Genomic DNA, 25446 nt, shown 5'->3' with positions numbered 1-25446 from the left:
AAACATGCCTCAGAAGACCCTGCAGGCAAGCTCTGCCACAGAATGCCACATCCCGTTTCTCATCACAGACTCACCATCCTCCCAATCTCTCCTGGTAAACATTTGGGCTGCCTGGGGGATGGAATGCAAGCAGCACAGACCCCGAGGTGAGCAGTGTGGGTGTGAATCCCGCTGAAATCCCATCCGGGACAAGTCGGCAACCTCGAGGTCTTCCTGGCTGCCTCTGTCTCACACGCTTACTAAGAGCATTCCTTCCTCAAAAGCTCTGATCCTGACGGGCTCCCGTTGAAGCCAAGACCACAGTCTCCTTCCTGGCAAACCTCAGGCCACCCCTCGCCCACATCCAAGAGAAAGGGGTTTCCAGGCCCAGGTCTGAGGGTGACACTCCTGGACCCTCCTGGTTCTCCTTTCATCCAGAAACACACTTGCCCTCAAGACCAAGCATGGCCTCTGCCCTCCCTGCATGCCACCTGCCATTCCGTACCCCTGCTGGATGACAGAGCCTTACGGACAGCCATCTGCTGTCCTGACCATGCTCCTGCCTGGCCTCTTGGCATCTGAGCGGCTCTTAGGAAACTGTCCTAGTGCAAAGGGCACGCATGCACTGTGGAGACACATGGACCAGGACTTGCCCATTCTGCCCCTAAGTTCTCAAGTCCCTGCTCCTCAGCCACAAAGCAGAGGTGGAGCCGGCTCTCCCTGGCTCTCACTGGCTGCAGTGATTACTGCCAAATCACCTTGGAGGCCTCTGCTGTCCATCCTGCAGGGAAGCCCCTGACACTCTAGACTGCAATCCCAGCTCTTTCAATGCCCCAGCCTGGCAGATTGCATGCCAAGCATCCAGTCCCACACTGCTCACCTCGGGGCCTGTGTTTCTTGCATTCCATCTCCCAGCATCCAGTCCCTTCCGTTTTAATAACAAAATCCCCATTTGGGGCTGAAGCTGTGTTTTCCAGCTTCTAAGGCAACGAAATGTGGGCATCTAACTCCCAGTCAGTGGGCTGAGATGCAGGCAGAGATCTCCTTCAAGGGCGTGTGTGTGACCTTCCTCCATTCCTTCCCTACACCCTGCTACCTGGAATACGAGTGTGACGGGGGGCAGTTCTGCAGCCATCCTGGGCCATGAGGGCCATGGCAGAGAAGGGAGCAGAAAGACACCTGGACCTCTGAGGACTGTGGCCCTGCCTTGCCAGCTCCAGGTCACCGATGTCCGTGACACAGGAGCCATGACGCCTATCCACTCTAAGACACGCTATTCTGTTTCCTACCAAATGCAGTTACATCAATTTTTAACTGATACACAAAATAACTTTCATCAAATATGTATTGACTTGCTTAGTGTATGTTTTCTGTAGCACACGGTAAGCTCAAAAAGGAGAGGCCCCAAGTCTGACTTGGTTGCTTCTGTATCCTCAGCACTTAGTAAGGGCTCAGCCCAGAGGATACTCCCAGAAGATGCCTGGACTGACCAGGGTCAGGGCTGGGGCCAGAGCTTAGTGTATAACTAGGATCAGGCTCAGTGTGTGATCAGAATCAGGGCCAAGTCTGTCACCAGGATCAGGGCTAAGTCAGTGACTAGGACCAATGCTCCATGTATAACTGGGGTCAGGACATAGTGCAGGACCAGGATCAGGGCTCAGTGTGTGACCAGGGTCAAGGCTCAACATGCAACTGCAGTCAGGACACGGTGTGGGGTGAAGGTTGGGGCTCAGCTAGGACCAGACTAGAGGCTGTATCCAGGTTAAGACTGTAACGCAAGACAGAAAATACACACGACCATACGAGCCCACTGTTAGCCGTGCTGGGTATCTTTATTTATTGAACTTTATTTTTTGTAGAAGCAAGGTTTTGCTGTTGCTCAGGCTGGTCTCGGACTCCCAGCCTCAAGTGATCTTCCTGCCTCAGCCTCCCGAAGTGCTGTGATGACAGGCATGAGCCACTGTGCCCAGCCCATGGTGGTATTTTTCGTGGACAAGAACCCAGAGTGAAGATCTACAGAGGCTTCTTGGAGGTGCTGGGGCTGAGGTCAGCTGGTTTTGCAGGATGGAAAGCCAGCCTTCCCGAGGTGGAACCATCAGAGTGGAGGCCCCGCCTAAAACCAACAGCAGAACCATGTGCACCTACAGAGGGGGTAGCCTGGAGGGAGGTCAGGTGTGCGCGGAAGGCAGCTGGACATGTGGCTACACCTCAGGTTCTTTCATAGACAAGAGTTACTGACACACTGCTGGGTCCATGGAAAAATGCAAAACGAGGAAAAGGCCCCTCTCCCTGCTCTCAGGGACGCTGTAGTCTTGACTCTCGGCTGTGCCAGAGCTTCCCCAGAAGCTGCTGGGACCAGCATGCTTCCCACTCAGGCCAGTCGGCCAGCATCTTGCTCCTGGAACAGGCTTTGGGCCCTGGGAGCCAGGCAGGGGCCGCAGAGGATGTGGCTGGAGGCCCCAGACCAGTCAAGGCCCAGGCTGGTCCCGCCTCCCGCTCCTGCTCGCTCCCAACAGCTGCCCAGGCTGGGGGGCTGCAGACTGTGCCCTGCTGTGCAGGCATTGGAGATGGGGTAGTCCCGCCGAGGGATCTCCCAAGAGTCAAAGGAAGTAATGGAGGAAGAGGATCTGAAGATGCAGGGACGTGCCCGGACCCCTGCAGCGAGGCTGAAAGCAGCGGGGCCCACCAGGCCCGGGGAGCAGGCTCCAACTCAGGTACTCGGCAGCCGCACTGCCGCTGCTTAGTTATTTCATGCTTACGTAAAAAAATACTTTTTTGCAAGAAAAATCTACAAGTACAAAACGTCATCCCAGCCCCATACAGTACCAAGTAATATATGGGCATATATATATATATATATATATATATAGCTTTATGTATTTATAACAACATAGAAAACTGGAGAGAAATTATTCCAGGCTCATGGGATGTGGTTCCCCTGGGCCACAATCAGGTAGGACACAGAAGCCCTGCCCTCCGAGTGTACACGCCCATGAAGGGGACAGGGGCTTTCAGGAGTCACGCCAGATCACACTCGGGACCTTTTCAGGGCCTGGCCGAGCCACCCTTTCCAGAGCTCCGGTGAGCAGGGCGCCCCGAAGTGCATCTTCCCCACCTCCCCTGCCTCCAGCTGCCTGCTGGGGCGCTGGGCTGCAGACTTCACAGCCACTGCCACACGGGGTTGGAGCCTCCAACAGCATCATCCCTGAGTAGACCTGGTCCACTGAGCCTCACAGGTCGGCTCTCTGCAGACTTTCCCTGCAGGTCACTACAGGCAATGGCAAGGACGCAGCACCACAGGTACACAGCCCACATCCTCTCATCCTTCCGGTCTCCTGGACTCGAGCTGTCTCGGCGCCCTGGAGACCCAGTCACTGCCACCTCTCCCCTGCCTGGACTCGGCAGGGGAAAGACTGGAGGCCCTGCTCCTGCTCTCTGGCTCTGCTAGCACCCCTGACCAGCCCTATATCTCCTCCTCCACCTTCAAGATCATCCCTGAGAAGACCTCAAGCCCTGAGTGGGCACCCTGGGGGCTGTCCTGGGAGCCTCCGGCAGGCCCCTGGGCCACTCCACCGGCAGGACCAGCGTCCCGGAGGAAGGGTGAGGCTTCTCTGGTGGGGCGTGCTTCCACCAGCCTCTCGAGGGTCCGGTTGAGGGCCTCCACACCATTGGCCAGACGCTGGCACTGCTCAGCCAGCTGCTGCAGCAGCAGGTTCTGCTGGGCCATGAGTGTGCTCTGCTGCTGGGCCCAGGAGGAGAGCAGGGCACCCTGCCGCCGGTGGGAGTCCAGCAGTCGCTGCTCAAATGCGGACGTTTCAGATGCTGCCACTGGGGTCCTCCTGGAGGGCAAGGGAGGTGCTGGCGTTGAAGACGGCGAGGAAGGCTGGAAGGACCCCATGAGTGTGGTTGCTGGTGGGGTGGAGGCTGGGGAAGCGGGTGGGGAGGGTGAGGAGGCGGGTGCATGGAAGACTCCTCGTAAGTCCAGGGGGTCAGGTTCAGGCGGGCTGGGCCCTTCCAGGGTCCTCAGGGGCAGCCACAAGCAGCTGGGGGTCTCGTCCTCCTCATCAGCTAACAGAGGGAGACAGGGAAATGTCAGCCTGCATGTCCAAAACCCAGTGATCTGGGGGGTGAGCACGGTGCAGGGACAGTGCCCATGTGAGGCTTCTGCACCCGGAGCTGTTTGGGTCTCATGATGCTCCATCTGCAGTGGGAGTTGCACCCGTTGTTTGAGATGAGGAAACAGACCCAGAGACGTGGGCACATTTACTCTAGTAGTGCTGGGACTGAAGCCACAGCCTGTCCAAGTGCAAAGCCTGCATGCCCACCCACCACAGCACCACTTGTATGCATCCTCCCACCAACTCCCCTCTGCTCCGTCCGCTCGTCCGCCTGCCCTCTGGTCTACCCGCCATCCTGCTACCCACGTCTGTTCCTCCACATGGACGTGCCTGCCTTGCCCACTCATCTATCTGCCCACCTGTCTGTTCATCACTGTCCAACCATCCCCTCCAACCTCCTCTTCCTTCTATTCATCCACCCATCCGTCTACTCACCCATTTATCCATGCTGTCTGTCCATCCACCCAGCCACCTGCCCATCTACACCTTCCCCCATCTACCCAGCCACCTGCCCATCTACACCTTCCTCCTTCCATCCACCCAGCTACTCGCCCGTCTACACCTTCCTCCTTCCACCCAGTCACTTGCCCATGTCCACCTTCCTCCTTCCATCCACTTATCCACCCACCCGTCTACACCTTCCTCCTCCATCCACCTATCCACCTGCCCGTCTACACCTTCCTCCTTCCATCTACCCATCCACCCTCCCATCTACACCTTCCTCCTTCCATCTACCCATCCACCTGTCCGTCACACCTTCCTCCTTCCACCCAGCCACCGACCCATCTATACCGTCCTCCTTCCATCTACCCAGTCACTCACCCGTCTACACCTTCCTCTTTCCATCCATTCACCCGCCTGTCTACACCTTCCTCCTTCCACCCAGCCACCCACCCATGTACACCTTCCTCCTTCCATCCACCCAGTCACTCACCTGTCTACACCTTCCTCTTTCCATCCATTCACCCACCTGTCTACACCTTCCTCCTTCCACCCAGTCACTCACCCGTCTACACCTTCCTCTTTCCATCCATTCACCCGCCTGTCTACACCTTCCTCCTTCCACCCAGCCACCGACCCATCTATACCGTCCTCCTTCCATCCACCCAGTCACTCGCCCGTCTACACCTTCCTCTTTCCATCCATTCCCCCGCCCGTCTACACCTTCCTCCTTCCACCCAGCCACCCACCCATGTACACCTTCCTCCTTCCATCCACTTATCCACCCGCCCGTCTACACCTCTACACCTTCCTCCTTCCATCCACCTATTCACCCGCCCGTCTACACCTTCCTCCTCCATCCACCTATTCACCCGCCCATCTACACCTTCCTCCTTCCATCCATCCACCCACCCATCTACACCTTCCTCCTTCCATCCACCCGCCCGTCTACACCTTCCTCCTTCCATTCATCCACCCATCTACAACTTCCTCCTTCCATCCACCCGCCCATCTATACCTTCCCCTCCTTCCATCCACCCACCCATCTACACCTTCCTCCTTCCATCCACCCGTCTACACCTTCCTCCTTCCGTCCACCCGCCCGTCTACACGTTCCTTCTTCCATCCATCCACACACGCATCCATTCTTCCAATCATCCGTCTGGCCATGCCCTTGTCCATCAGGTACCCATCCACCGAAGTGAATGTCCCCAGGAAGACAAGAGGGTCAAGCTTCCCTAGGGCAACACGGAGAGGCCTAAACATGAGACACAGCAGACGTGGGCTCCAAGGCCAGCTCTGCTTGGTCTCAGTAGCTGTGCGACCCTAGAAAACAGCGTCTCTTCTGCAGGCCTCAGATTCCCAGTCTGCAAATTAAAGGCCTGGCTTCACAGCCTCTAGGTTTGGGATCTCTGACCCTTCCAGTTCCCTGGGTGTGGAGAATGGCTGAACAAATGTCCCTCCCTGACATACCGTGGGGAGGGCCCCTTGCAGGCGGGAGCAGGATACTCTATGCAGAGGCGACTTCACAGACACCTCGTCCCTCCCTGACACTCCCTGGTGAGTCCCCTTGGGGGCAGGAGCAGGACAGTCTACACAGGGGTGACTTCACGGCCGCCTCCTGGGCCTGAGCCCTGCCCACCTCCTCTGCAGTGTGGAGGGTGCCTGCTCTGCCAGGACCAAGCCCACAGGCTCACTGGGAATGCAGCAGGGCGTCCATGGCACAGGTGGCTGGTCCAGTTGCCACCGCCCTCCTTTCCTCCTCCTCCTTTTCCTCCTCCTCTTCCTCACTGTCCCATCGTCCTCCTGCCGTCCCAGGCATCAGCGCTGCTTCTGACCAGGTGGCCCCAGGGTGCTCAGGAGGGGTCATCTTGCTGGTTGGCTGCTTTCCTCTTGAAACGAGGCCCTCTGCGTGGTGTGGCCCCGAGTTTCTGGCGAGTCCGCCTGGCCCATCACCAGAGCCTCCACCTTCTGCCTCCTGGAGGCCCCTGGGCCTAGCTGCCCTCAACGGCTAGAGGTGGCAGGCCAAGGGCCAAGGCCAAACAGCCCAGAGCTGGCGCCAGGAGACCCAGCCCAGCCCTGTCTCTGACACCATCCTGCAGATGACCTTGGCACAGCTTCTGCAGATCTTGTCTCCCAGCCTGGCGTTCAGCAGCTGTCACCAGGGGCCAACCCTTAGTGAGCCCGACCTGAGTCTGATGGCCCCCGACAGAAACAGGGACCGAAGTAGGCCCAGCCTTGCCATTACCACACACTCCCCTGGCGGCGGTGCCCGGACTGGGCCCTGTTAGGGAAGCTCAAGGCGGCCCTAGCCTTTCCCCTCATTCTCCACCCAGTCAGGCCCTTGCATGGTTCCAGTCAGGACCTCTTTCCCTCGTGCACCCCGAGGCAACTGAGGACCCTCTGCGGGCACAGCTGTGATATCCCAGCGTCCTGGGGATGTGGCTCCTCTCTCATCACACCTGCCTGTGATGTCCTGGGCTCGTCAGGCTCTCCCGGACCCCGGCCTCACACACTCCACCATCCCGTCTGCCAGTACTGCCCCTGCTGCGCCATCGAGAGTATGTGCTCTCCTGGCCCCGGCTGGCCCAGGGGCTTCTTCTGTGCTCCCACAGTGGCCCACGCCACCCTCACCTTGCCGGACTTAATGTCCAGCCTGCCTGGCCCCTGGGACTCCTTGAGGAACAGGTTCTGGTCATCTCTGCCTGTCAGGGCCAGTGGGGAGCACCAGGCCACAATGGGGACAGAGACAGTGAGGGGAAGACAGTGGCTGGGCCTCCATCTTAGCTGGGCCACAGTCTCCAGCCAGCCTGATCTGTCAGGTCCTCCTGTGGTGACCACAAGTCAGCAACAAGCCCAGTGAGTGGCTGGTCCTCAAGGCAGCTCCAAGTCCCACTTCAAGAAAATAAAGGCCTGAGCTTTTTTGTTCTCTCTGAGCCACCTGACATGCCCCAACCACAAAGTCCCCTCCGCAGTCCCCGGCCCCAGGATGGACACTGAGCCGCATGCCAGCATCAGCACGGGAGGTGGAGCGGGAAGGCCCCAAAGGCCCTCCCACCGGCTGTATCTGGGATTCATGGGAGAGGGCGGTGTGGTGCACACAAGAGAGGAGATGGTGCCGACTGCTGTGGGCACCACGCAGATCACTGCTGCCGCAACCCCGCCACTCCCAGAGCCCCCATGGCACGGGTAGTGGACTGGTTCAGAGGAGGCCTGTGGGCATGCCTCTCCCAGGCACAGGACAGCGCCTGTGCCCCTCCAGACAGACAGAGGGAGGGTTGGAGGACAGGGGACGGAGGCCGGGCCGCCAGGCACTGTGGCCCTCACACGGACTTACTTGGTGCCGGCTGGCTCCAGCCAGGAGCTGGCGGGCTGCCTCCGCATGCGAGGATGCAGCCTCAAGGCTGGCTTCAATACTATCTGCAAATCAAGACAACAGAAGGCAATTACAGATGGAGGCCCAGCCGCCCCTGCCCTGAGGGCACCCCCGAAAGGCGAGCCCAGGGGCGCCTGAGCCCAGGGCCTCCAGAGGAGCGGAGGCTGCAGGGATGGGTGCTGGGCTGCCAGACATGCCCTGAGGGCTCTGTGTGGTGTGGGCAGTGGGCAGCAATGACACTAGAACGGAAACCTGGAGGTGGCCCAGGGAAGGGGACACCTCAGTGCCCGCACCGGGTAGGGCAGGAAGAGCCCACCCAGGAAAGGGTGGGAATGGCAAGGGGAGGTCAGGGCTGGGGTCAAGTCCTGCTCTGTCTTGATCCTGACTAGGCAGGCCCCTCCACTGTGGCCACGGCCCTCTCTGAAGGGGCAGAGCCCCTGCCTTAACGTCTGTGGAGTTGTGACTGGGCTGATGGAGACTGGGTCTGCAAGCACAGGGCTCTGGTTGGCCACACACACTGGCCCTTGACTCAGCACAGGGAGCTGATCAGAAAGTTGTGCCACCGTGCGGGGCTCACAGGAGCCGGTGCAAAGCCGGGCTAGGTGGCTGCAGCAGTGCCGCCCGGGGCAGCCACATTAGCAGGGCCCACAGGAGACACCGGACCAGGACCGGGGCAGCCCCAGGGATCCGGAAGATTCACCAACACCCAGCCAGTAGCAAAACGGCAGTACCAGGTGCTACACGCACCTAAGCCATCCTTGGCCCACAAGGAATGCAGAGCTGGGCTCGTGGCAGTGAGCGGTGAAGGCATCACCCCCAGCAGGAGCAGGACCTGAACACTGGTGCTCAACCTGGGCAGCCACTGGTGCTCAGCATTCTCTTCCACCCAAGGGAAGGACACGTGCCACCTGGGCACCAGGACTGCAGGTGCAGCCTGGGTCCGCAACAAAGCCAGACGCAAACACAAGCACGGGCAAGCCTTCTTCCCGGAGGGAGGTTCCCTGCAAGCCCTGCCTCCAATGAGGCAACTGGAGAAGAGCTTGGGAAGCAGGACACCTAAAGAAACTGTGCACCTGCAATGCCCACCTGGGCACGGGCCCGAGCTGACTGAGCCTTAGGAGTCTTAAGGCCTGGGATAGAGGGGCCATTACAACCACAGGGACTGCTGCCAGGCACAGCATCACCTCCGGCCTGGCAGGACTGGTTCTGAGGGAGGAGGGTCCTCAGAAAGACAAGGCCACTGCCCACCGCCCCAGCAGGGACTCCCTACTTTCATCACAGAACTGTGGCTCCATCTCTGCAAGCTCCCTGGGCAGGAGGTAGAAGCCACGAGCCCTGCCTTCAGAAGCCCCCACCCAGGCCTCACAGGGATCCTTGAACCCTTGGTCACCAGCTCCACCCCACCCTTGCCCCCAGCCCAGGGCCCTAGTGGAGCCGCAGGCACTCACAGACATGCCCTGATCACCGCATCTGGGGGCTCCTGCCCCAGCCAGGGAGGGGAGAGCAAGGCTCCTGCACAAGCAGCCAAAGCCCGGAGAAGGCAGGTATGGGTGATGGCCTCGGCCGCTCCTGGAGCAGAGTACCCCTTTGCTCACATGCAGACAGCCCCCAAATGAACTCGACTCTCTATGTCCTGCCACATTAGGGTCACGACCCTCTCGGCCAATGGAGGAGGAGAGGGAAGGAAGATGGGGCCAGAGGTGGGACAGATCCCCCTACAACTGCCACCCAGGAGGGACCAGCCTGCCAGGGAGGAGGCGCTAGCCTGGGCCCGGGCAATGCCCTGCTCGCGTGCAAAGGATCCACTTTACACCTGCAGTGGCAACAGCCTGGCCTCGCTTCTATCGCTGAGAGGTGAATGTGGACAGTGGAGAGCATTTGCCAGCAGAGACAGGAAGGCCATGGTGGTCTGGGCTAACACAGGTGGTGCTGGACAGGCCATGTGCCCTGGCTGGACACTTTCTCTGCCCCGTGACCACAGGCAGCCTCAGCCAAGCCCTGGACCCCACCCTTGGACTCAGCCAGTGCCCAATCCTGCTCTACACCAAGCCCTGGCCCTGGGGACTGTGATCGTAGTGTGTGACCTGGAGACCCACCCTCAGAACGTGGCTGACATCCTGCTGCTCCAGGGCTGCCTGTGCGGGCCACAGACCCAGGGCGGTCCCGGGGGCATTCTTAGCCAGCGTGGCACTGCCCACATTCAAGACACATCACACAACCACTGCCCAGCTCCGCAGCCAGCAAACATCTCCCTCAGCGCCCAGGCTGCCAGGTGGGCACGCCATGTCCTGCCCCAGGGTGGTGTGCAGAGATGCACAAGGGGAGGGAGGCCACTCCTGTGCTCCTGGCACTGTGCAGCCCTGTGTTGCTCGTAGGGTGAGGACAGGTTCGGTGCGTGGGCCCTGTGGTACCGAGCGACACTCCAATACTTCATCAGCCATCAGCCCCGGGCCCGGTGGCTTTGTCAGGTCTCAGGAGACTCCCGGTCTGTGGGGTCAGCCCTGCAGAGCCACAGGCCCTGGGCGCCTGCCCCTCCCAACACAAGGGGGGGGACTCCACAGGGGCCCCTTGCAGATCCCCTAGCTCCAAAAGTCCAAGGGATACCCAAGCACTAGACCAGGCCTCCAGGTGCCAAACAGAGCACCTTTTGGTGCTGCCCTTCCCAGACGCTCGCAGAGCAGCACACACACCTCAAAGGAAACTGCCTGCCCAGCGGCCTCAGGGCACAGCGACCCCTGTGGAAGACCCCCATGCACTCTGTCAAATCGTTGCCCCCAGCCCCACAGCCGTGATCAGCCCTGCAGGCCTGGCCCTGCCCAAGCCCCGGGCAGTGCTGCTGCAGAGCGGAAAGCATGGCCAGCTCAGGGCACCTGGGCCTGAAGCTGGGATGCCCCCACCCTGGCATCAGGCTTGGCAGCCACTTCCCTCTCCCTGCCTCAGCACCCACGAGGGGAAGTCCAACCCTGTCCCAAGCACTCTCGCTCAGGAATTCAACACATGTCAGTTGCTGTCAGCAGCAGGGCAGGCCACTCAGAGCAGCTCACAGGCACCAAAGACTCCCTTGACGGAGGTGAGCCCAGCGGCCCGCGGACCTGGAGTGGCTGATCCATCAGGGGTCACAGAAGTTGAGGCTGGGCCTCAGTCTAGGGCAGGGAACCACAGGGTGAGCAAACCTGAGTTCCTGCAGCCTCCAGGGCTGGGGACTTGCAGAAAAGGACTAAGCACCTGGGCCACACCAGTGCTACCCCTGCCAGGCCCTTCCTTCTCAGCCCCACACCACATGTCCACCCTTGCCATGAAGCACCCCCAAACCAGGTCTGCCTCTGCCCACAGAATCCTGGGCTGCAAGAACCTGCCCTGCAGGAGACAATGTGGCCTCCCTGGGGGTGGATGCAGCCACCCCTGGCCTGCACAGGCCTGAGAGGAGGATCCAGGCCCTCCTCCAGCCCCACCCCATCACGAGGCCTACTGACCAGGCCCATCCCCCAAGCCCCATCACAAGGCCCACAGCCCAGGCCCCTTGTCCAAGGCTGGCCACAGAGTTGGTGGCACCCTGTGTCTACATGCATCTCCCAACCAGCCCGGCCCACTCTGCCCATGGGTGTCCCAACCTCAGGCACCGCTGTGAGCAGGAGCAGCTGAGATGCCCCAGAGCTCCAAGTTCTGCCATGGCCGCCAGTGGGGGCGTTTGAGGCCAGCCCCTGCCTGTCCAGTGAGGCTGAATCCTTCTGTCTATTCTGTGGCCCTCAAGAAGGAGCTGGTCCTGCTTCCGGGGCTTTGTCCCCCAAGTCCTTCCAGCAGCTCCCAGGAAGGGGAGTCCAGCGTGGCTCTGCTTTGAAGGGGGGGCCACCATATGCGGAGGACGGCGAAGGAACTCCTGGCGCGGTGTCTTGAGGAGGAGAGGAGGTGCGGCGGGAGGAGGCACGGAGGCGGCAGGAGGAGGCACAGAGCCAGCATCACCCTCGGAGCCAGCGTCACCCTCAGAGCCAGGGGCAGCTGCGGGCTGCAGACAAGGCCCAGCCAGACAGAAATGCCTGGCTTCCGGCGGTCCCTGGAGTGGGCCCGTGGGCTCAGGAGGGGGCACAGCGTGTCCTGAGAGGCTGAGAGTCACTGGATAGCACCGCACGTGGGACTTCCATGTGGGCCCAGAGGGAAGGGCCTGCAGAAGGAGGGGGAGGCCACTGCAGGCCAGAGCGAGGCGCAGCGTGGGGGAGAGGGTGGGGGAGAGTCAAGCTGGGGCCCAGGCTCCTCCCTGGCTCTGCCCAAACTCCTCAACAGTGACCAATGAATGGACAGGTCATCTTCTGCTCCCTGGGGGTTGTGGCAAGGGCCAAGCGGCTGGAGGTGATATGGGCACAGGCTCCTCCTGCCTGCTGACTGACCTTGCCTTCTCATGGCTGCCATACCCTGGGGCTCTGGGGCTGGGGGAGAGTGGAGGGAAGCCCTCCTTCTTCCCAGACACCTCTGTCTTCAGACCCTGGGGCCAGCCGGGCCCTGCTGCCCTGCACGGGAATGCGGGGCCTTCTCCCTGCTGGGACCCACTGGTTTGGAAGAGCTGGCTGCCTAAGGATGGCTGTGCCCACTGCTGGACTGCATTCGGGAGGGGAGGGCTGCCTGTGGAGAGGAAGGCCAGCTGGGACCCAGGGCCAAACAGGCCTCCTGGCCACACAACATCAGGCGGGAATGGCAGAGGCCCAGATGGGGGCCTCGGAGGGCACCAGGGCACCCAGGGCTGCACCCGCTGCTGCTGCTCATCGGGAGCTCTGCCCTCGTCTCTGCCCACACCAGGCACTGGTCCCAGCGGCCACCTTGTGACCCCTCCCCATGGTAGCGCTCACCACTCAACAGCGACGTGGAACTAGGCCCCAGCGCCCCATCTAGACACCCGGTGGGCGTGGCTTGAGGTGGCGCCTATGGTTGAGCCCCTTGGCGGCACATGCTTGGCAATGCCAGGAGGACCCTGAGCTGGGACCCCAGGCGTGAGCCGCAGCCCTTCCACTCCAGAGACAGGCAGAACCCTCCCTGGCCCCAACCCTTGGTTTCCCCACCTAAAAGAAGAGAGGGGCCAGGAGGGTGGTGGGCCATCTCCATGGGCCTCTGGGTCTCCCTCAGAGGGTCTCCCTCTTGGGAGCTGGTGCAGAAAGCTCACAGCCCACTTGCCGGCCCTGCTTGCCCCAGGGCAGGGTGGTCCCGGGGAGGTGGGCTGTAGGGAGGGCCCACTTACTTGGCAGGGGCTCCGTGGCTTGGCCCTCGCCCTGGGGACCGTGGGCAGAAAACGTCTCTGCTACCATGTGCTCCACAGGTGTGAGGATGAGGCCAGGGGCGGGGCCCCCCTCTGCCAGCTTCTTGCGCACAGCGCCTCGCAGGTCCCGCCACTTGTGCTTGAGGTCACCCAGGTCGCGACGGCAGTAGCCCAGCGCGTTCACTGCCTGCAGGATGCGGCTCCACACACGGTGCTTTCGGGCAGGCGTTCCCCGCAGTGCCCCAAACAGCAGCGGGTAGTGGCGCCTCACCCTCTGCACCAGCACCTCCGTCTCTTGGGGACTGAAGTTGGGCTTGCGTGTCTTGGTGCGGGAGTGGGGGCCTGGCCGCAGGGGCGTGGAGCCCGGCCCAGCACCTGGCAGCAGAGCCACCGTGGCCGGCTCGGGGCTGCAGCTCTGCCGGCACATAGCTTTGCTGCTGCTGGACCCTGGAAAGGCACCAGAGGCTGAGCAGAGGGCAGAGACCTTGGGGAGAGCAGCCAGGTTCGGGGTCAAAGGTTATCACAGGCCTTGCATCTGTGCACAGCGGCCAGGCCTCACGTCAGCACCCAGCATAGGCAGCCTGCATCCACTGTACTGGGCCCCTTGGGTCTCAGTCACTCTCTAGGCCTCCCGCCTGTCCACCGGCAGGTGCCCTCTGGCCTCCCCAGGGCCCTGACCACGTGTGGCGGGTCAGCCCTGGTTTGTCCCCCTCCCCACGACTGCTCCCTTCCCTGAACTGCTGGCATGAGTGCCCCCTCAATGAACCTGTCACTGGGACTGGGTGGGCACCTGGAGTGGACAAAGGACTCCACACACTCAGCACATCCCAGCCTGCGACAGCTGGCCAGGGGCAGAAGCGGCGACAGCCACCTCAGGCAGCTGACAGTGGGGAGAAGGCAGGAGGACAGGGAGACAGGAGGATCTTGGGGAGAGGAGGCAGTAAGGGACTGATAGGGCAGCCCAGCAGGCGCCATATGGGGCCACGGAGCAGCTGGAAGCCCAGGCTCCGAGCGGATGGAGGGGCAAGCCTGGCCCAGCCCCGCCCCAGGGAGCAGCAGGGGGCTTCAGCCTCAGTCCCTCTTCTCCTGGGGACACAGCACAGCACCTGGGAAGAGGACGCCAGCTGCCTGAGGGTCTCTGGACACAGTGCCAGTTGGCAGAGCAGGAGAGACCGGGAGGCTGCTCTCGGCACAGGCCCCAAGGTGAGGCCACAGCTTGGCCAGGGCACAGACGGAGAGTAGGTGGGTGGGGCGGAGCCCGAGAGTCCTGGTGGGCAGCCAAATGCTTTAACCAAAGGCCTGTGGGCACCAGAGTGGCCTGTGGGCACCAGGGGTAGCCTGGCTCTTCCTCAACTGAGGAAAAGAGACACCCCGCCAGCCTGGGAGAAAGGGCTCCTGGCAGCAGCAGGTATGGACAGGGCGGGATCAACGGGTCAGAGCCCTCGAGTGGGAGCGGGGAAGACACCAAAACACAGCAGGGGTGGGGTCCCTATGGGAGGGGGGCAAGGTCAGCATCCCCGCAAATGCCCCTGCAAACCTCGAGCCCTGCCATGGTTGGGGGCCGCACAGGCAGGCCAGGGCCACTGTGTGACTAGAGCAGGAAGAGGACATGAGGGACCCTGGCTCTCCACAAGCAGAGGAGGCTAGAGCACACGGAGTCAGAACCGGACGCGGTCATCCTGGGATTAGGGGGACCCAGAGCTTTTAGACCTCATGGTGAGGATCTCTCTAGGGAGGTCCATGGGCAACCCCATGGAGACAGAGGAAGGGCTGAGGCCCAGGGTGGGTGGGCAACCAAGGCAGGTGGGGTCGCTGGGCAGTTGGCGGCCTGGGCGGGGTCACTGGGCACTGTGACCTCTGTCCCTTCTGTCTGGGAAAGCCCTTCCCTCGCCCTGGGTGCGGGTTCCTGAATGGAGCCTCCAGCCTCCCTGGCTCCATGCTCAGCCCCTTCATCCCGACCTCTCGCCTGTCAGGTCCTCGGCTGGCGGCCTCCAGCAGCAAAAGGGTGGGGCTTCTCCGGGCACTCAGAGGCAAGGGACAAGGCTGTGGGCCTCCCACTTCATGCCCCACATAGAGCCCGGCGCTAAGGCAGGGCCTGACCCTGGGCACCCGGGAGGCCCTGCTGCTGCACTTCCTTTTCCAGTGGAACGCCGGGCTGAGGGCCCACGGTTCTGGCTGGGAGGTGTCCTGGCTTGCGGTGCAGCCCGTCTTCTCGTAGATGCAGGGAGTTCAGGACACCATGCCCTGGCCGGGCCTGCACGTTCCCACGCCACTCTCCCCACACCCCTCCCAGCACGGGCACATCCACAGCAGAACCAGAGCTCTGGCCTCCACATCTCTGCAATCTCACAACCCTACCCACCCCAGAACAGCCTCACTGCGGGGAGTCTCTGGGCAGAGGCCCAGGATGAAGGCATGGAGGCCAGTATCTGTCAATGAGCAGAGCAGGGGCCAGCGTCTGTCAATGATCACAGTGGGGCCAGTGTCTGCCAATGAGCAAGGTGAGAGCTACTGTCTGTCAATGAGAAGAGGTGGGGCCAGTGTCTGTCAATGAGAAGAGGTGGGGCCAGTGTCTGTCAATGAGAAGAGGTGGGGCCAGTGTCTGTCAATGAGAAGAGGTGGGGCCAGTGTCTGTCAATGAGAAGAGGTGGGGCCAGTGTCTGTCAATGAGAAGAGGTGGGGCCAGTGTCTGTCAATGAGAAGAGGCGGGGTCAGTGTCTGTCAATGAGAAGAAGTGGGGCCAGCGTCTGTCAATAAGCAAAGCGGGGGCCAGTGTCTGTCAATGAGCGGCGTGGGGGCCAGTGTCTGTCAATGAGCGGAGCAGGGGCCAGCGTCTGTCAATGATCACGGTGGGGCCAGTGTCTGTCAATGAGTAAGGTGAGAGCTAATGTCTGTCAATGAGAAGAGGTGGGGCCAGTGTCTGTCAATGAGCGGGGTGGGGGCCAGTGTCTGTCAATGAGAAGAGGTGGGGCCAGTGTCTGTCAATGAGCAGAGATGGGGCCAGTGTCTGTCAATGAGCGGAGCAGGGGCCAGTGTCTGCCAATGAGCAGAGATTAGCCAGTGTCTGTCAATGAGAAGAGGGGAGGCCACTGTCTGTCAATAAGCAGAGGCGGGACCAGTGTCTGTCAACGAGCAGAGGCGGGGCCAGTGTCTGTTAACAAGCAAAGGTGGGACTAGCGTCTGCCAATGAGCAGAGCCAGGGCTAGTGTCTGTCAATGAGCAGAGGCGGGGCCAGTGTCAATGAGCAGAGGTGGGGCCAGTGTCTGTCAATGAGGGGAGCAGGGACCAGTGTCTGTCAGTGAGCCAGGCAGTGGGGGTGCAATATCTGTCAATAAGCAGAGTATGGAGCCAGTATCTGTCGATGAGCAGGGTGAAGGCTAGTGTCTATCAACGAGTGGAGACCAGTGTCTGCCAACGAGCAGAGGCGGGGTCAGTGTCCGTCAATGAGCAGAGCAGAGGCAGTGTCTGTCAATCAGCGGAGTAGGGGCCAGTGTCTGTCAGTGAGCAGAGTGGGTGGGCCACCCTGTGTGGGTCTCCCCCTGCTCTTAGCCTTCCTGAGGGGCTGGAGGAGACAGGGCAGGTGGGGAGGGAGCAGAAGCTCAGACCTGGACTCCAACCTGGGCCTGCCTCCTCTGAGAGGCCGCTCTACCCACCCTTAGGTGAAGGGGTGAGGACTGGGGGCTGGCAGGCAGGCCCTCGGGGCAGCAGGTGGCCCGAGGCTGGGGCAGGTACCCACCGACAGCTTCTCCTTGCTCTGACACCATGGAGGCCAAGTCCTTGATGATCTGATTCACATCCAGCAAGTTGCTCTGTGGAAACAAGACAACCACGTCAGGAGCAGGGCTGCGGGGCAGACACCAAGGGCACCTGAAAGTTCCCATGGAGCCTGGGGCGGACCTGGGCGGCACCTGCAGAACTGGGAACCAGCTGGTCTGTCCACTTCCTGTGAGAGAAGGCATGACTGGGCCCAGAAAGGGCAGGGGCGAGCCCAGGGTCACCCCAAAAGTCAGAGACAGGGCAGGGATCTGAGTGCTCCATCTCCTGACTCTTGAGGCCAAACCCCAAGCTCTCCAGGTGTCCCAGGGGCTGTGGGCTGCTTCCCTGGGTCCCAGGGCCTGTCTCCAGGATTTGCAGTCTAGCGAAGGATGGCATCCCAGCACCGCAAAAGCCTGACCACAGGAGAGCAGAGAATGTCTAGGGTAGATACGCCATCCCCACTTGCCTGGGGGCTCCTGGACAGAAGGTCTACCTTTCCCTCTCTGTGTAGCAGCACTGAGCATGGGCCAGCACACAGGCACTGCTCAGTAAATCCTAAAGAAGTGCGATAGATGGACGAACAGGTTCAGAGGAGTGGACAAAACGGTGGATGGGTAGATGGAAGGATGATGGACAGATGGGTGAATAGGAGGGTGGACAAATGGAATGGTGGATGGGTGGGTGGATGAATAGACGGGTGGGTGGGTGGATGGGTAGGTGGATGGATGGGTAGGTAGGTGGATAGGTGGTTGGACAGATGGGTGGGCGGGTGGATGGAAGGATGGATGGATGGATAGATGTATGGATGGGTGAATGGATGTGTGGGTGGGTGGGTGGGTGGATGGATGGATGGATGGATGGATGGGTGGGTGGATGGATGGATGGGTAGATGGATGGATGGGTGGGTGGGTGGATGGATGGGTGGGTGGGTGGATGGAAGGATGGATGGATAGATGTATGGATGGGTGAATGGATGTGTGGGTGGGTGGGTGGGTGGGTGAATGGATGTGTGGGTGGGTGGGTGGGTGGATGAATGGATGTGTGGGTGGGTGGGTGGATGGATGGATGGATGGATGGGTGGGTGGGTGGATGGATGTGTGGGTGGGTGGGTGGGTGGGTGGATGGATGGATGGATGGGTGGGTGGATGGATGGATGGGTAGATGGATGGATGGGTGGGTGGGTGGATGGATGGGTGCATGGGTGGGTAGATGGGTGGACAGGAGGGAGGGTGGGTAGATGGTGGATGAGGGATAGATGGATGATGGGTGGATAGATGAGTGGGCGAATGGATGGAAGAGTGAATGCACGATATGTGGACAGACGATGGACGGTAGGTGGGTGGGTAGGTCAATGAGCGGCTAGGTAGATGGTTGCTCCACTGCTATCCAAGGACTGAGTGGCTCCACGAAACTAGTGAAGAGAGTAAGGAACAGAAACATGGGCCTGGAGGACTCTGGGGTATCCCTCCCTCCCGGTATACTGTGCTGGCCTCTTCCATCTTCCATACTGTCTACCTTCACCCTAACTCCTTTGGCCCAGTAAAGTGGTCCTGATGATCCTAAGGGATGTGGTCACGCCACTCTCAGAGCACACACCTGGGCTGTGCTTCAGGCAGGGCACATACCATCCCTTCACACCTGGCACCCACCCAGGAGCATCCTAGCATCCATCTAATAGAGCAGGGAGTGGGGGCTCAAGTGGTCCCATGGCCTCCAGGGCCTCTCAGAAAGGGGAAGAGTTGGGACTCAGACCCTGCTCACTGACCAGATGCCCACTCCTTCCCTGACTGCCACGCTGCACCTAGGACAGCTCCTCAGTTGGCCCAATGCATGGCCCTGGGCAAGCCTGGTCACCTCAAGCCAGGTTTGCTCACTTCACACCTGAACAAAACCAACCCTCCTCACACAGTGCCTGGCGCATAGCTGGATTCCAGCCAAGTCCCGGGGAAGCTCCTTCATGCCTGCTGTGACCCCCGCCCTGGCACACCCATCCAGTCAGCAGCTCATTCCAGAGCTGGGATTGATTTCCATGAGGATCATTTCACCCCACTGCAAAATGTTACAAGGCCTTCATTTTCTCTTCAGGAGTATTCTGGGAAATGAAACCATTAGCATGATCTTAAACTGACACATGGCATCAACTGCAATTCAGTTATGGGGCTTCAATGTGCTACAGAGGCAGGCGGTCACTCTGCAGGGACTGGGCAGTGGCTGGGAAGGTAGCAAGAAAGTGGCCCCAGGGGTCATGGCTTTGGTGTGCATCTGCAGCAGCAATAGGGGCAACAGCAAATGAAAGGATGGGCGTGGGTTGGCCCGAGCCAGTTTCTGCTCTCATCACCACCACCTTCTGCCGCAGTGAGGCCACTGGCTCTGGAGACCAAGCCTAGGCTCCGTCCTACGACGGGGACAGCAAGGTCATGAAGCATGGCTCAGCCAGGCGGGTCCCCATCTCCACAGGCTTCCCAGTTATAGACCTGACCCCGTCAGAAGCCAGGCATGACCCCACCACCACCAACTTCGATCCTGGCCACTGAGCATACCCAGGCCTGGTGCACCCTGAGTCTGGTCTTGGTGGCTCATGGCCTTAGGGACTTGCAAGCATCTTCCCAAGGGCTTCACAGGCAAAAGCATCTCCCCACAGGCGTGTGACTCACCTGTTATTGCCCCATTTGACAGGGAAGACGGAAACTGAGTCACTGACAGGGTTAGTGACTGCCCAATGACACGCAGCTGGAAAATGCTGGAATCCGCACCCAACCCACATTGAGACAGCCTCCAACCCAGGTCACTACCACCACCAACACGGGGCAGCAACCAAGGCCGCCCTCCAGGACGTGGAACCCAGGACCCCGGCCAGATCTCAGGGACGGTGGGCCTCCCTTGAGGACGTCCCATGCTGCAGCCACCAGCATGGGATGGGCCTCCAATGTGTGCACCAATGAATCAGCTTCCTATGAGCAGAAGAGAAGGGCCGCACTGGCACGATGCTGTGTCCCTGGGGGGAAGCAGGGCTCCAAGCCCCTGCCTGGCCTGTGGGGATGCAGCTTTGGTAAGAGATGCCAGGCAGGGGTGTGGCTGAGCAAGGCCAAGTCCAGTGCCTTTCAGGGGCCTGGGACACCCAGCTGCTGGGGCAGGGTGAAAGTCAGGCAGCTGTGAGTCCCTGAGGCTCTGCCTCAGCGTTCCAGGCACGCCTCTGTGCGTACATGGCCACTGCACTGAGCGTTCCCTGATGACATCAGAGTCAACTTCCATAACCCCGAAAGCACGGGCTGGGACACGGTGTTCCCAAGATAGGCAGAGACCCTGTGGCACCCACAGGACACAGATGGCCTGCGTTCTAGATTTTCGGGAGGCGCCCAGAGACGCAGTGGCCGAAGTGATTTTCTGTCTCGTTGCCGACACTCACTGCCGCTGCCTGGCTTCACAGAGGGCTTTTGCTCCTCCAGGGCCCCAGGTCCTCCTGGGCAGAAGTGTTCTGTAGTCAGTGCTGGTGCTGAGGATGGCTGACAGGAGCCAGCACTGGCAGGGCCACCTGCTATCCCCACCAACCTTACCAGAAACATGTCAGGCGCACAGCCAGAGGAGACAGTGGGGGGCGTGTTCTCTGGGCTGGGGCTGCTGCCGGGGCTCCCGCCCACTCGTTGCTGGACTCGGAAGAGAAGCAGCAGGAACAGTGATAACTGTCCATTGGGATGAGCTAAGACACAGAATGTTAATTTGCACCACAGCCAGCTCGGGGGACACACAGACTCCAAGCCTTCAGTGCAGTGGCTGTGCCTCCTGTGAGAGGGGACCATGGCTCCTGGCACCACGGGCTCACGCACCCCAGCTTTAAGAGGCTCGACCAGCAGGGCTGTCAGGGCCTCAGGGCCACATGCAGAAAGGTTCCCACTCCCTGACCTCTTAGGAGCAAATGCAGCATTTGTGGGAAGTCTGCTCTTTCTCATTTTAGGCGCCCCTCTCTTTAAGATGCCTGGCACTCAAACATCGACCTGGTCCCACTTCCCAGCAGACGGGTGAGCTGCCAGCCGGCCCAGCCCACGCGGAGGCACCCCGTGCCGAGGCGCTCGATGATGAGTGAACGTCGTTCACCTCGAACAAAGCGGGAAGCAAAGCCTGAACATAAGCTCGGGCTCCAGACACGCAGCCACAGTTAAGAAACCCCTGACCCTTGTTTTCTGGAAAACGGCTCACCACGGAGAACCACTTCCCACAGGCCCTGGGAAGGGCCAGCCAGACCCAGTCCTTCTCTGTAGAGAAGGGAAAGGACGCTGAAGTCGGGTAGCGAGCCTGGGGCCCCTCCCTGCTCCCCAGCCTGAGGCTGGAAACCATGGCCTGCTATCCCTCCCGGCGACCAGGCCGGGGACCTCACGGAACCTGAGAGCTGCTCAGGGCGCAGGCAGCCCCCGAAACCCAGGTCCTGCCACATCAGCCACACGGGCTGCAGGCTACGTACACACACCACTGTGCTGTCTCAGGATGGGGCGGGGTGCCCCCTGGCCCTAAGGCCTGCCCTAGAGGCCCCGGATGTGAAGGGATGGGCCACTTCCAGCACTTCCACCAGGCAGCCCCAAGCCCTCTGCATAGGCGCTTCCTGAAGGGAGCAGGGAGCCTGGGGCACTGCCTGCCTTTGTGTCTCTTCCTCCATCACCATTACTGGAGCAGCCGGGACTTACTGGGGATTCTCCTTCGTCCTGGCCCAGTGCTGGTCTCAGAACGAACAGAGGAATAAAGAGCTGAACACACCCCGTGACTGTGAGACAGCCAGGCAGGCACTGTGGGGCTGGGACCTGCAGGTGGGCCTGTCGCTGACGGTGCAGGCAGATCCCAAGGATAGGCCCAGAAAGGGCGCACCGGAAGAGCCAGAGGAAGGCCTCTCAGGCAGGCAGCTAGCATGGGTGGGACCCCCCAGGCACTGTGGGACCTGGTCCCTGTGAGCCTGGGCAGGCCTCAGCTGCTGAGAAGGAAGCTTGGGGCAGGCGCGGCTCCACTCCCAGGCACACCTGGGGGACTTGCCAGAGATCTGGGCTCCCCCATGGGCCTAGGTGGGAGCCAAGTTCCAGGCAGAAGCCCAGTCCTCAGTCTTGGGGTGACAGAGAGGCCAAGGCCAGGCCTGAGGTGGGTGGGGCCGGCACGAGGGGCTGGGGCTGCCCAGGATGCAGCCCTCCAGGGCAGTGGCAGTCCTGGTGCCGTTCTCTGGGGACAGGCAAGCTATGCCCTGGCACGGCAGCCAGAGAGCAGGAGAGCGGGGGAGAGACCCAGAACTTAGTAGATGGTTAAATCATGCAATTATTTTTCAGACTGCTTCTAAAACTAGAACTCATTAAAAGCTCTCATGGAATTTTCTTTCTCTTCTTTCACTGGCACAGTGGAAAAAGTCCCTTGCACAAGACATAATAAAACCTTGGTGTGTGTATGCCTGTGTGTTCCCTTCACTTTCCAGAACGAGAAGTCAAAACATCACTGCATTTTTCTCTATCACACCATCTCTTCTTATAATCAGGATCTTGGCAACCATCCACCTACAAAGACGACTATTCCAGTTAATGGAGTCACCAAACCGTATGCATCTATTTGGCCACTCTCTCATTTACAGCTAGAGATCAGCTAGGTCAGTCACCTTCAGGCTGTGCAATGCCAACCACAGGGCAGGTCTGCTGGGCTCTGCCTGGGGCCTTGGAGCCCTGCCTGGGCCATCTCCGCATCCCATCCTCCGCCCTCCCAGGCCTGCCAGGTAGCCATGGCAACAGAGCAGCTGGCATATTCTGAGCTCTGTACCTGGGTCAGGTGATGCCCGCTCAGGAGCTCCAGCAGGTGAGATGGGCTTGGTGAGGGGAGCCCAGTGTAGACACGGAGGGGCAGGTAGGCAGAGCTGGCAGGAAGCAGACGCCAGCTCTGGACCAGTGCCCTGGTGAGCCTGCTGTATGCTGGCAGTGGACTGAAGGGCACGTGCCTGTTCCCTCCAACCTCTCCAGTCCAGGGAGACAAATCACTGCCTGCCGCCCACTGCTCAGGACTGGTGTCCTTAACTGGGAATTAAGTCACTGGCTCCTGGGGCACTGGCTCTTTCCATGCCTGGCTCTGGACCTGTGGGCGGCTTTGGAGACAAATCCCACCATCCTCATCTCAGAAAGCCAAGCAAGAGTCAGCTCTTGAGCATCGCGGTGAGGACAGCCTTGTGCTGGAGTCGGGCACCTGGGCTCAAATCCCAGCTCTGCGGCGTGTGAGCTGCATGACCCTGGGCAAGCGATGGGCCTGCTCCAAGCCACCGTCATCTCTGACAGAATCAGAACGTAGGAGTGTTCACTCTCACAGAGCTCTGGTGTGGGCTGAGACGTATATAAATAATGGCAGCAGGACCCCGTCGTTAAACACAGAGCCTCCATGGAGTCCCAGGAAAGAAACACACTCACCCAGCCCCCGACCCAGCCCTCCTCCACCCACCCCACCCAGCACCGCCACCCACCCATTTGTTCATTCAGCAGCCACTGGGTGCCAGGCAGCGTCAGGCCGGTGAGCTGCTGCAAACACAGACGTGACCAGAACAGGAACGCCGCAGCCTCCACGGGCTTACGTTCGAGTGGCGAGAGATGAATCCTAACAAGAGAACCCCACAGTACGTGGGGCGAGCGCAGGAGCAGCGGAGCTTAGAGGGTGCCCCTGGAGTCAGGGCCTGCAAGCGAAAGGGAGAGAGCGGCTCAGGCGTTGGGCGTCGGCTTCTCTGGGCCTTGGGCAACAGGAACCTAGGAGCAGGGGTGGCTGGGCCTGCCCAGGGAACCGTGAGACGTGGGGTGAGGAGAGAGGGAAAGGACAGTCCATTGGGAGTACAGGGTCAGATGCCTCTCCTGCGGACGGTCACAGCAAGGCACGTGCCCCCATCCCACCCCCTCATCCCCTTCAGGCAGAATGTGGCAGAAGGGACACTAGAGGGTTTCTGAGGCTCGGCTTTCTTCTGGCTCCGCCGGGGTCCTGGCAGCATCCTCCAGGGCCCAGCCTCCACGCCGGGAAGAAACCAGGCCACGGAAAAGGCCAAGCGTGGAGCTCCGGCCCAGAGCCCAGCCCACGTCCCAGCCAATAGCCAGAACACCAACACGAGACAGGGGCAGATGAGCCTTCCCGAGAGACTCCACCCTCAGCTCTCCAGGCTAGTGGACAGGAAAAGCAGTCTCAGCTTTGCCCCGCTGGAAGTTCCGACCCACAGAACCCCCCAGCTTCCCCCGTGGAAGTGACGCGAGGGTTGGAGAGGAATGGAGGAGTGCTGAGAACCAGTGGCGGGCAGGCAGTTGTGGCCCCCTTTTTCATGGGAGCTTTTAAAGATGGGCATGACTGCAACGTGCTTGCTGATGGCCAGAATCGGAAGAGGGAGAGGTGGGGGCCCACGATGGGTGTGTGGAGGCAGCAGGGGGTGGGGGAGGGCACAGCCAGGGCGGGAGCCACAGGCTAGCTGTGGTGCAAGCAGCTCACCCACTGCCCCTGGAGAGGAGGCAGGCCAGGCCCCAGGAGGCTGTCGATGTGCTCCTCTAAGGGTTTGTTTCTCCGTGGAATGAGAAGCAAGGTCAAGGTCGTCGGTGGGGTGAGGACAGGGAAAGACAGCAGACATGAAACAAACCACGGGAAGACCGTTCCAGGCCCCCAGGATCCACCTAAGCCCCAAAGCACACTGAGCACGGAGCGCTACTCCCGGCTGCACCAGACCCACCGAGGGCCCTTCACAGCTCCCGAAGAGCCAGTTCCCAGCCCTATCCCAGACCAACGCGCGCAGAACACATTTCACCAGGTGCCCCGCCAGGGTGGATCCACAGCCCCACACCACCACAGAAACACACCCCTGTCAGTCGGGCTCTTCACAGGGCTCCACTAAGCTCCACCTCCCCCACACTCAGCACACAGCATGTGGGGGGCCACGGCTCGTCTTTCCTGCCCCAGAAAGCCCCAGGACCCCACATGAAGAAATCCCAGGACTCCAGCACTTCCTAGGCTTCAGTGCTTTCCGTCCTCAGAAGTCCCCAAGAAAATGCAGATCCCTCCCTCGAGCAGCCGCACCTCAGGCCATCAGCAGCATCTGCTGCTGTTCTCAGTGGCACCAACACCCCAGCTGGCAGCAGTGTGAGGCTAACCCCTTAGTGGACAATGAGCTGCTGAGCCAACAGCAAAGCCCAGGGTTCACCTGCTCCCCCTAGAGCTCGGCTGCATTCCCGAGGGAGAGGGCTGGGACGCTTGAAGGAGGGAGGGGCAGGTGAAGATCCCCAGCACGGCAGGAGGGTGGGTGTGAGGCACACGGACAGCCATGGCCATACCTCCCAGCCCAGGTTCTTCCCAGGCCTGAGTTCTCACCAGGCAGTTAGACTCCACCGTGGCACTTTCACCCTGAGGCCAGCAAAGGCTGGTGTCATTGTGTCCATTTTACAGATAAGTAAACCGAGGCTCCAGGAGAGACCCGCCCAGGGTCACGTGGCCCAGTGGTATGGCTGTGCCTGAGCCCGGGATCCTGGACCACCTTCTATTTCTCCTTGGCTAGAAGACGCCTCAGGCCT

General features: G+C 60.7%; 1 protein-coding gene across 20 annotated transcripts in view; it reads right to left on the bottom strand.

Annotated features, from left to right (window-relative positions):
- Positions 1-1792: 1792 nt before the first annotated feature.
- The window catches only part of TSNARE1 (t-SNARE domain containing 1), a 139383-nt gene continuing 115729 nt past the window's right edge, over positions 1793-25446 (bottom strand). For 13 of the 20 annotated variants that reach the window (XM_030921024.1, XM_030921019.1, XM_030921018.1 and 10 more), the window contains 3 exons: positions 16893-16965; positions 13139-13603; positions 1793-4047 (listed from right to left, as the gene is read on the bottom strand). In XM_030921024.1, coding sequence (XP_030776884.1) covers positions 3443-4047; positions 13139-13603; positions 16893-16965 — 1143 coding nt within the window. In that variant the 3' untranslated portion in view covers positions 1793-3442. The other 7 variants (XM_030921034.1, XM_030921035.1, XR_004054309.1 and 4 more) reach the window with 6 other exon arrangements.

Source organism: Rhinopithecus roxellana, chromosome 17, assembly GCF_007565055.1.
Source record: "Rhinopithecus roxellana isolate Shanxi Qingling chromosome 17, ASM756505v1, whole genome shotgun sequence".
NCBI classification, from domain to species: domain Eukaryota; kingdom Metazoa; phylum Chordata; class Mammalia; order Primates; family Cercopithecidae; genus Rhinopithecus; species Rhinopithecus roxellana.
This window is presented reverse-complemented; position numbering and strand designations above follow the sequence as displayed.